This window comes from Triturus cristatus, chromosome 5_1 (assembly GCF_964204655.1).
Source record: "Triturus cristatus chromosome 5_1, aTriCri1.1, whole genome shotgun sequence".
NCBI lineage: Eukaryota > Metazoa > Chordata > Amphibia > Caudata > Salamandridae > Triturus > Triturus cristatus.
Window position 1 is genome coordinate 190773437 of NC_140587.1, and position 11904 is coordinate 190785340.

Genomic DNA, 11904 nt, shown 5'->3' on the forward strand with positions numbered 1-11904 from the left:
CGCGGCCTTCCCAGCGGCGGGCGCTTTCCTCCCGTGTGGGAGGTGAGCGCACGTGGGCAGCGAGGGCGGTGGGCAGAGGCGCGCGCTGTCTTTCACAGCTTCAGCAAACTGCCAAGTGGGCCCCCCCTTGGCAGGTTCAGGTGAGGGAAGCGTGTAATGAGCCGTGGGCGGAAGCAGTGTCTCCTAGTGATAGCTGAATTACGTGTACCGCTGCGTCGGGAAGAGAGGGAATTACACATCCTTTCTAGGCAAGGCAGCAGAGAGCCTTCATCGCGTCAGCTGAGTCACGGAGAGGAGGGGGAACGGAAGCGACTTCCAAATGTTCCGGTTGGCAAGGCGACCGAGCCGCCAGCCAATCAGCAGTTTGCTGAGAGTGTGTGAGGTAGGAGGGGGGACACATATTTAGCTCTGTGAGATATGGTATAAGTACCGCCAGTGGCAACAGTGATCAGGGCAGCAGATTAAAAGCTGGTGATCGGCTGGGAGAACAGCAACCAGACGAGCTTCGAGGTTGTTTTGGAGTAGAGATTCCCCTGTTCAGGAGCTGCTGGGAGCCTGCGGAACTTTTATTATAACCAGAGACAAGGACAAGCCACGAGTTGAAACTTCTTCCGGAGAGCAAAGAAAGGAGACCTGCCTGGCTTCCAAAGACTGAAGAGTTGCCCAAGTGAAGCGGGTCAGCGGGCCAGTCCTGGGGCGCAGGCGGCGGCGTGACATCGGACACTGCCAAGAACTTGGGAGCTTGGTGCTTGGCCAAGACAAATGAACAATCAGGACTCCTAGAGGCTTTTCAAGAACTTTAAAGCGACTGGACCTGCACACCAGGGTGATATCTCATTCATCTTTCGCTCTCTTTGTGAATTGAGTGTCTAGTGTGTGGATTGGTTGCGCGAGTGCTCTTGAACAGGCCTGGCTAGCGTCTTATGTTTCACTGTTAAGATCAGACGCCCACATAATTGGGGGGGGGGATGTTTTAGAAATTGTCAGTCAACCTCCTCCTTGCTGTGAGACCGCTTGTAAAACTTTGTTGGATTAGACATCATGGCTGCTGGAGGCACGGTATCCTTGCCCTTTGCTGATCCTCCACCGGCAATGACGGTGACCATTGGGACATGCAGCCCAGTAGAAATGCTGGACCGTGTCCGGAAGACCCAAATGTATATTCTTTCTGAGGTCTCCAAGCAGGTGGAAGATGAGCTGAAAGGGTTCAAGATGTCAGTGATGAATCTGAATTCCAATATGGATGACCAGTCGCAGGTGGTGGGGTTGGAGAGGTGGAAGAGGTCGATGAAGGCCTGCTTGACTAGGTGCCAGTACACACTTGCTAATCTGGAGAGGTGGCTCAAGAGAGAGATGCACTCATGGAGGAGCGTATTTGCACACATTGAAAAGTTGATAGACGGGTCGGATGATGCTTTGTGCCGAACATGCCAGTTAGAGGAGGGCAGAAGGTTTTTTGCCAGAGTAGCAGAAGAGATGGAGAAGGAGAAGGAGGCAGGACTCTCCGGCCCCCTTGCCATTGAGTCTCAGGCGCCGGAAGACAGCTCACTCCAAACGTGTCACACGCACCATTGGGTAGTTGTCTCTGTAGATCTCTTGCCTCCACCGGAGTTTGATGCAGAGATGTCAGAGGATCCCCGGGAGTTTCTGAGCAACCTTGAAAAGTACTTTAAGAAGCAAGGCTGGAAGGAGAAAGTATGGCTTTCTCAGGTTGAGCACCACATGAAGGGGGCAGCCCATAAATGGTGGGAATTTAGGCATGAGAATATAAAAACCTGGCAGGATTTCAAGGTGGCATTCTTACAGTACTGTGAAAGGCTGATTTTAAGACATGCCATCCAGAGAGACTTGGATCTCCCACAGAGGAGATGGGAGTCTCTAGAACAGTTTGTGTGGAGAAAGCGTTCGCTCTACAACAGACTGTATGTGGATGCTAACGAGGAAGACATGATTCAATATATCATTGGCACACTGCACCCGGAAATCCGGCGCTATCTGAAGCCGCCTCTTCCAACAACATTGGACGAGCTGGTCCAGAGAGGAACAGACGTTCAGCTTGACTTTGACCTCTCCGATGAGCCAGACATGCAAGAGGCAGCCTCTGAAGGCGACCCGGTCAGTGGCACAAAGGAGGTGTGTGTGAAAAATCCATATTCCGATAATAAGATATATATCACTGAGTAGCAGTTAGGTAGTGTTGCCCTTACAACAATTCTGACTTGGAGGTTAAGTTGGTGGAATTGACAGCTTGTCATACTCTACAAACATGGTTGTCACCTTTGTTTGTCCCAGTTATCCAATTTCAGATTTTAGGATCTTGGAGGCTGAAATGAATGCCAGCAAACAGCTCCTACTTCTGGTTCTCTAAAATTCCAATTAGGGACTTGAAATGGAGCTTTGTGTTGGGAAGAAAGCAAGTGGCGAAGAAGAAAGGGAATAAGCCGGTGGGCATCACCGGCTATAACAGGGATTCCTGTACACTCTGCAATAATTTTTTTTCAGAAACTGAAAGCGAGACAGCTTCTACACAAGTTGCTTGAATAGTACCAGTTGTGGTGCTTTTGTTCATGTTATTACAATATAGTCCTAATTAATGTCAGACTGCAACGCGGTTTGAAATTATGTATTGGCCGCATAGGAAAATGCACTTCCCAAAATGTAGAGCAGCGAGGAAAACCAGTGACTTTCGTCAAGGGACAAGGTTGTTTTTCTTTGCTGCATCATTAAAAATCTCCTGTGCTGAAAAATCAAAAATAGGACACCAACTGTGCTCCGAGCAGCGAGCAAAGTGAGCGCCTGGGGGCTGAAGTGTTAAGAACGTGTGGGGGCGTGAACAGAATTTTCCATTCAGTATGTTCATGCCATCCGGGATCCAGGGGGCCTCAAGTACACAATGAACTGTTCCTTCCCACTTTTCAGAATCTGTGTAATTACCACTGACTAATGAGCATGCTCAGCCCAGCGCCTGGTTCATTGAATGCAGCCCGCTAGCGTCAGCTTAGAGGATACCAGACTAAATTTATCTCATGCACATTCACTACTCATACGTTTGCAGGGATAAAAAAAATCATTGATATTCATTTTAAATCTTTGGGTGTGTTTAGCAAGAAAATTGGACATTTCAAATTATTGGAGGCTACTGAGATGCATACAACTCTAGTGATCTGCTTGGAAAACAAGCATTTTTTCCATGGTCATTTTTACCCAAGTGCTTCACTTTCTTCAGAATGACCACAGCCAAAGTATTAACAAGGCACTGCATTTTCTTTGCTGTTTAGTTCCTGTATGTTGAATAAAGGTCAGTGGCCAGAATAGAATATGTTCAAAACCTTTTGATCCAACAGTCCAATAATAGTAAAAATACATCAGCGTATGATAGAGACATTAGTAAAACAAGAGCAAGGCTAGATGAATTCCCAGATTCCCAGGAAGGATCGCATTTAATGTTTGAAATGTAGTTCTGCTGCTTTTGTGCCTCTCTGTTGAGGTCTGATGCTGCAGGGAGCATCTAACAGTGAAATCAGCACTGCTGCTGAAACTGAAAGTGAACCGGAAGTTGGAATCACGTGCTCCTGTATTCAGCTTACGTAGATGGCTGCCTTCTGCTGAATGGGGGATACAGTATAATTCAGAGTAGAGGAGAATACACAAAGATAGCTGTACCTCCAGCATAAAGAGAATCTAACTGACACTTGCGCACTATTTGGGATCCGCATTGAATACATTCTTCTGAGCCTTAAATTGCGAGTTTAGAGTTTGTTAATAACTTCTGCCGCCATCTTGAAAAGATAAGTACAAGCAATGATGTGCATGAGAACATAATAGTGCTTTATATTATGTGGCTAAAAGGCAACCAAACCCTCAACGAATTCTAGTTTCACACATTTGACGTCCATTAGACATATTTTGACAATTTTTAAGTGAGGCTGAAAATGTTTATAAATTATACAGAAGAATGCAAAGCCACCTAACTAATTTGTTTCTTGATACCCCAGATAAATTAACCTAATAGTTTTGGGCCATACTATTGAATAAATACACTTGCCAATAGGGTGGCTCCCTATAAATAAGGCTCAGCACTTCTGCATCCTTTGGTGATGGAAACAACTCTGAGTCTGCACATGCAGATCAGCTCTGCAGGTATTTGATTCTACTTGTCAAGGACTCTTCAACCACACCTCACAGTGGAGCCATGAAAGACACTTCAAGCTCAATTGGCTTCCTTGTAACAGCCTCCTCGCTACCAGCATTGTTTGAATTATCACAGCTCCAGCAAATCAATATGGGGCGAGGGCATTCTGCCATAAAATGTACTCAAGTGTGCACTGCAAAAAAGGAAAATTCTACTCTTGGGTGCCATAAAGAATCAATTTGCCAAGAAATCCCTGCAATGTAACAGAAACAGCAAGCTTAAATGGTGGGGCAATTTTGTCAAGTACAGCATTACCGCTACTTCACTATTATAACTCATGATACTTGGAACGGAATAGGCTGCATTAAAGGCGGCCATTATGTCATTACTCCAAATTATTTAATCAAAACCCTGGTTGCTGACAAGTACGATGAGAGTGACCCATCAACCAGCACTCGTAAATCCCACAGGTCTGGTTGGAAGTCTTTACATTAAGAAAAGAACAGCGGGCAATATTTCAGTATCTCATAGATGGGCATTTGGGACGTTTTATAGAACATGAGCATATTTTTCTATTGTACCGATATAGCAGTCTGGCATTGCACATTTTTCTTCACTGACCTGATAGAACAATACACGAGAACATGGCTAAAGGAGTTCAGTGCTCGTAAGAATGTGTGTGCCAATGTTAAAGCCTATGTTGTATTTTAAAGTTATATATTATTACTAGTAACATTGGTCTCTCAAGTAAATTCCAGGGTCAGAAACAGGGATGAACCTTGTAAAAACAATGGATAACCAAGGCTTATCCAAGAACATAAAACATTTGCCTCTCAGAAACTAAAAAGACATGCTGATTTTTTATCATGCTACAAACTTCTTTTCTAAATGTATAGTAATATCATAAACAATAAGGCCATCTTTTAAATAGTGAAATAATTTGGAGATTCTTGGTAGTGAAATGTGCTGAGTTTGCCATTACTGATTTACAGCTGCATCACCTCATTTGTTTAGGCCAAATCTTTGTCCGGCTGAGTTGGTTAAAAATACATATCCGTTAACTGTCCATAGTGCCTAGATATACCTCATGCTGAATGTATGTAGTGCTAATAGGCTTGTTATGTTATGTTATCAAAAACTTACTCCTGAGTCAGTGGAGCATAGGCCTCTATTTGGCCTCTTTTTGGTTTCTGGAACCAATTAGATGCAGTGCTTCAGGCCTGAGAAGAAGACAGCTATCTTTTTACATTCTGTAGCTCGGCTAACAAACCGTGTAGGGTTGGGAGCTGTAGTTCCTGGCCCACCCTGTTACTTCTGAAGCAATTAGGAAGTATGGTAGCGGCCATATTGGCTATCTGTAGGAAACATTGGAGCAGACATACTATGACAATGTTGAAAACCATAAAATCCAATCTTTGGAAAACAACTCTGTACATTTCTGTCGACATTATAGCCATTTCATGGATATGATCGGCATTTCGCATCATCCGTACCACACAGGAAGACTCCTGCTATCAATGTTTTAAAATGAAGCAGGTGTGCATGGAACCATTTTGAGATCTAGAGTAAGCACCTCCTATCAATTTTTAGAATAACAATCTATGTTTATGAAGCTAGAAGGAAGTTTAAAGAATCTGATGTGAATGTTGTAAAGTGCAAGGCAAAACAGAGACTGGAAGATGTATCCAAATTCGTGGCCTTAAACTGTATGGTGTCAAAGCGCAAAGCAGAACTCAAAATGTGTGAAAGTGAGAGGGAACAACACGCAGGATGAATGGTGGATGTGAGCGAGGTTTGAATCATTGAACCTGATGAAAACAAATCACCCCAGTGGATGGTCCTGATCCTGAGACTTCATAGCAAATGCTAGAACGGCAAACACATTTGGAGGAATGCCCAAGCACAGGCTGAAACCACACGACATATCACCTGGAGAAGACAGCAATAGAGCTTTGAACTATTGACTTCTGCACCTTATAACAGAATGATTATCAAACATTGAATGAGCCTCAATATTTCACCCGATCAAGACTTATGTTGTACTTGTAGATCATGAGAACTAGTAGACACTTTCAAGGATCACAGACTTTTCTTTGGATTTTGTCACCGAAGTAGTATGCTTAAGCATAAAGTACTTGACAATGTAAAGCAAAACAGAACATATGAAGGCCCTCCAAGTGCTATCTGATGGAAAGCCAGCATGCCTGAATCATCAATGCGATTCCAATCAGTTGTCAATCAACTGTTGCAAACACAAGAATCAACCAATGCAAGGACATAGACAAAGACGTTTAAGAGATCCTATTGCAGCAGCGTCTCTACATCGATTCCTGTTCCAACTGGCAAATGCATTCATCCCAAGGATTATCTAATCACTCCCCAATTAATGGATGACTTTGGAGTGCACCAGCCAGTTCAACAGCAGAAGAAGCGACCTGAGCATCCAAGATGGAGGTAGACATTAATGTAAGTTCAACAATAGTTTGAATACTTTCATTCAGTTTTCTAATTTTCTATTCAATTGTCTGTTAGCTGCATTCTCTTCTTCATTGTTCATCCCACCTTAGTCTCATATGGTATTTTGTAGGCTTGATTCCTCCCATCTTATGTTACATAGTCAGGCTATTTTGCTCACCAGGTGCACGTCATTTGTAAAGGAGGCAGACATGTGGGGAGAGTTGTATTAGTGTATTGACATGTAGCACACACTTAACATATCCCATATGGCATTGTGTTGAGGCTTTAAAAAAACATAGTGACCACCCAGCATCCACCAGCTCCCAGTATGCCGGGACTTGAAGCTTCCATTATAGTATGAGCCTACAAGTCCCAGCATGCTTGATGATGGCCGCTGAAAAGCCAGGATTGGCTGAAAGGCATCCTAAAGACATGGGGCCAGGTATCAGCTATAAAAAATTGTTGTCAATACATCAATATATGCATAGCCACTTAGCAGAATGCATGTCGGTTTTAACTAGAGGAAGAGAAGGATCAGAAATACAAGGAGGTTGGACACACACTAGAGGGGGCTTAGCAAAAGAGCATTTTCGTGGTTAATCTGTTCATGAAATCACTAAAAATACCTCAGACACACACAGGTGCATGCTTGCATGCAAATACTCGTGCACGGATGTGCACATAGACACACAAACACATGCATGCAGACACATAGGGAGAGGTCTACATAGAGACATAGAGAGACATTAAGCAACATAGATGAACACAGAGGCAGAGACGCAGATGCAGACGAGGGAAACACAGCTCTTGTCAGGGACAGTAACATATTATTGGAATCGAAGGACGTTTACAGAGTCCCTTCAGCGTTCACCTGTGCACCCGAGTAACACAAAAGGAAGCGCATCATCACCACCTCAGGTGTCTGCCATCTGCTGTGCGCCAGCAGAAGATCCAAAAATAGAGCTGCTGGCAGAGCGGAAGCATGACGCTGCGTGACTACAGGGAGCCTTAAGGATCAAATTAGAAGGAAAGTCAAAATGGAGACCGTGTTATTGCAATTGTTTAAAACCGTTAAGTCTCACTATTTTAGAGCCACATGACCATTCCTGTTTAAGGTTAAATGCAGTATTTTTGGAAAGCCTCATGCAGTTCCACATAAGCAAAGGTCTTAGTAATATTCTGTGCATTTACCAGATATTATATTAAAGGCTGTATCTTTTTTTGTTTAATTAGTTGTAATATGGGCTGTTTCACTTTCGGCTGTATTGCTAATAACTGGGTTGCAGACATGTAAAGATTGCCTTTCGGGTCTCAGAGTCTGGGAGGAAAATCCCCACAATGAATGAAAGAATAGGAAGGTCCATGACAGAGGGTTGTATTCACAACCTTTGCATTTTCTCCTCTCTCATGAACATTGGGTTGCACTACCTCAGTTTTATTCCCGGAAAAAACGACAGGATTCCCCTTTCACAAAACATTTTTTCCAAAACGTTATGGGAATATATGCCATTCCTGGCTTCTGATTGGACAAGGTCCTTCCTATGCCTGATGATTCTGCCACATGCAGGGAAGTTATGCTGGCTGCACTAGAGAGCCTTATCACACCCTCAGTAGAAGACAACCCAACAATGAACACTAGACCACTTTAAGATTGATTTTAAAATGTGTATGATAGAAAAGAACATGGATAACTTTAATGTGCAGTTCAGGAATTGAGTAAGGATCCCATGACCTAAGGTTGAGCGGGAGGCACAGCCGTGGTATGGAATCTGCCTCCACCACACCCCCTCAGGCCACCATTGACCATCACTTGTGGCAGCACAGGTCACACCACACTGGGAGAGATGAGGAGACCAGAGAATTGGACTGTTTCCACTGACATAGAAGTAGGACCAGTGTTCCACAGTTTCATTTAAAATGAAGTTTCCTAACCCAAAAATGTTTGCTTGGATATCTGAGTGGGCACACTAGGCCCTGCGGGTGACATTGCTAGAAAAGTTCTTGCCAGCAGTAGTTGTGTTAAGATCTATGCTGCATACTACCATAAAGTCCTTTAAGACACCCAGTTGATTGCATTTCCTGGTAGTTTTCAATGGCCAAACAACTGTAATGTTTTATTGGTTGTGAATGATCAGATTTTCATTTTATCTACAATAATTAATAATTTGTGAATTTCCTTTACAGGAATGGCGTCTTAGAGAGCTGTTCAGAAAGAAAACAACTGAGAAGCTTGGATTGTTTTAGCAGGTAAGAATAGGTCCAGCTCCCAAATGTATAAATTGTTTACCACCTGGCATGATTTACTTTATTTTTTATGGGTCCATTTAAAATCAATCAAGCTCATTAGGTAGTTTAGTAAAATACAATAAAGACAATGTTCAATGTACCTTACATTTGAGGTGCAATATTCCAGTGTTTCTGAAGGAGCAATGATGCTAGGTATGTGGCTCTTTCAGGGCCGGACTCGCATAGGTCAGGGCAGCACCACGTTCCGCACTAGACTCGTTTCACAGCAGGGGCTTGCACGTTGTTAAGGGGGAGCTCGGTAATATAAGTTGGGGCTACTGCTCACCTAATGGGAGTGAAGGCCGCTCCTGAATTATTTTCTCCTGCACCCTTCAAAGAGGATGGGCAGAGGCTTGCTAGTGACCGAGGCCTTATATTTGCCTTAGTCCAGATCATCTATAGTCTGGTAAGTTGTGCTGCTCCAGCAGGAATCATTATTACCCTTAGGAAAGGGGAGAACTTACATTGATTGGGCACTGCATGAGCACCGTAGCTGACAGAGGCCCAGGTCTGAGAATTGGCTGCCACACTCTTCCACTTGTGCTAAACTTGAGTAAAGGCATGTGCAGGTCATGCAATGCCAACACATCTCTCTGCGGCTCAGGGATATTCTGCCATAGCCGGTTGCCACTTACCATCGCCATTAGCTTAGAGCACCAATTGAGCAGCTTGTTTAATAAGCACATTTGGGGAAATATTTCTTTTGATGAGTAGCCACAAGTTCCATTTTATAGTCACAAGGCATCAAACTGTGGTTACCAGACTCATATTTAGAAGTTCATTTAGTGGCATGACCCTTCGTAAGCTTGTGGATTGTACATTGTTTTATGTTGATGTCATGCAAAAACATTCGCATTACTATAAAATGTCACCTAAATGTCTGCTAATCTTTTTTTTAAGGTGTGTCAAATGCCTGGTCCTTCTGTGCAATATATACGGCAAGACAATCGCCGTTACCCAAGCCTTGTTCTGCTACATGCTCAGGTATGTGTCCAGCCCTTTCCATCATAACTTGCTTGCTCGCCATGTTTTAGAATCCAGATGTTAGACCTCTGTTAAGTGATGTGCCAATGAGAACATCTTTAGTCATTCCCCTTCTGTGCCACAGCACAGAAACGATGGATGGGAGTGTGGTTAAATCTAAAATAACAGTAATTCCCCTGGGCACTTTCCATTCCATGAAGGGAATGGAATGCATCCAGAGGAATTTCTGAGTTTGAATAATTCAAGTATTTACATCCTATGCTGACTGGCTGTCTAAGCAAGCCTCCATTCAAGGCAGGAGTATGCCCAGATGAGGTGCTTTACCTCTGTGCGCAGGATTAAAACAGCATTTGACAGTGGGTCATGAGGTCCAACCAGGCTGCAGGTCGTTTTGTTCCCATTAATTTGGGTTGGGGCTAAGATCCATACATCTGATCTGTTCTGTTATAGGACAACTGAGCAAAAGGATGAGGGAAAGGAATGCTACACAGACACATTCCTAGGGATTCCCTAATTAATTCAAATGTTTCAATCTATCACATTTGCTCAGTAAATCTCGCCCTTGCCTGAAATATTTCTCACAAAAGTGGTAGCAAACACAACAAAGCAAAAAAGTGGGTCCCTCGTTTTTAAAACAGAAATACATGTCTGGTCCCAACAGTGAGCACAGAATACAAGCAGAAATGTAAAGCCCCTCCCTGTTCTGCATACGTCACGTGCCCACATGAGGGAGGCCCTCATTGTAGTCTGACCCCGCATTTCAGCAGCACTGACTGTGAAATATTGATAAAGTTCATGCAGTGCTCTTATGAAGAGATTTTCTCTTTTATTTTCCAACCCATTCAAGTGGCATTTATCATTTTTCACAAATTGCCCCAAAATGAGAACATTAGTGGTTTGAAAGAATTCAAAAGCAGCCTCTGTCAAATATAGAATGTTGCACAATCTGTTGAACAATTTACAGGCTCTTTAGTGTATGTAAATATTTGATCAACTGATACAGTTTTAGTTAGTAGGGTACTTCGTCAAAATAGGTCTAAACTGATTATGTTCTTGCACAAGTTAAGGGATCATTTTCAATAAACTATTATAAGCAGCATGTATTATTGCGTAGAAGCATTTATTTGAAAATTAAAATGTAATGCCAATGCTCTGGTGCTCCTGAGAGTCAGGAGATAGGTACTCTGTGGATCTAGATTGAAGAGTTCCTCTCGCGTCTTATGATGCCATTCCTTGTCCTCTTGTCCCTTCAGGTGCAGGACCTGCCAACCACATCTTCTCAAAGCATCTCTGCTCGTGGTCCACCGGCATCGCCGCCTGAGAGCAAAAAGTACCCTACCTTTGAAAGATGTCGACAATCACAGACCTGCTAAACTGTAGAAGTGCCTCTTCAGATCCCCACTGTCCTTGTCCAGCAGAAACTATTAATGTGACAACCAACACTTCCAGAAGAAAGGAGACGCGAAACAACCAATCGGATTCAAGGCTGACAGACTCCATCATTTGTAAAGACTCAGTGCCATGCACTGCCACTCAGCCTGACACTGAACTTTGCCGGAGTTGTGCGGGCCTTTTTACTTGGGCATTGACTTCATGACTATGATTGTCACCTCATTCTAGAATTCTACTACTATTTTTTTTTTACTGCCTTATTGATTGTATAGCATTAAAGATGTCACCGATAATTGCAATAAATATTATTTTTATACATGGTGTGTTACTCTTGTAATTGAAGGTTTCATACGCCTGTGCGTGATTGGTGGAGGGAATGCTTGCAGTCACTGCTTATTTTGTGATGCATTAAGGGCCCACATGTTTCTAAGGAGGCTGCCGTCACCGCTGCTGAATGTTGGGGTTGTCAAACATCAAGGCGGTCAAGCCTTTATTTCAGCTCATGCCTCTTTCATCCACCAATGAACACTCCATGAACATTTATCACACTCTTGTACGTTCCTTTTCAGCCCTGCCTTTTTCCATTTTTCCACTCTTTCCTGTATTTCTCTTTCTACTTCTTTCCCTCATTGTTGCTTTACTCTCTCTTGTTC

The 11904-nt window shown here is 43.4% G+C and overlaps 1 protein-coding gene across 1 annotated transcript; it reads left to right on the top strand.

The window, feature by feature from the left end:
- The first annotated feature begins 445 nt into the window (after positions 1–445).
- ARC (activity regulated cytoskeleton associated protein) lies at positions 446–11565 on the top strand. Its single transcript, XM_085604808.1, has 4 exons — positions 446–6598; positions 8774–8836; positions 9776–9859; positions 11113–11565. Exon 1 carries the CDS (start codon positions 1042–1044, stop codon positions 2182–2184), a length of 1143 nt encoding a protein of 380 aa, XP_085460934.1. The 5' UTR covers positions 446–1041; the 3' UTR covers positions 2185–6598; positions 8774–8836; positions 9776–9859; positions 11113–11565.
- The last annotated feature ends 339 nt before the right edge of the window (positions 11566–11904 follow it).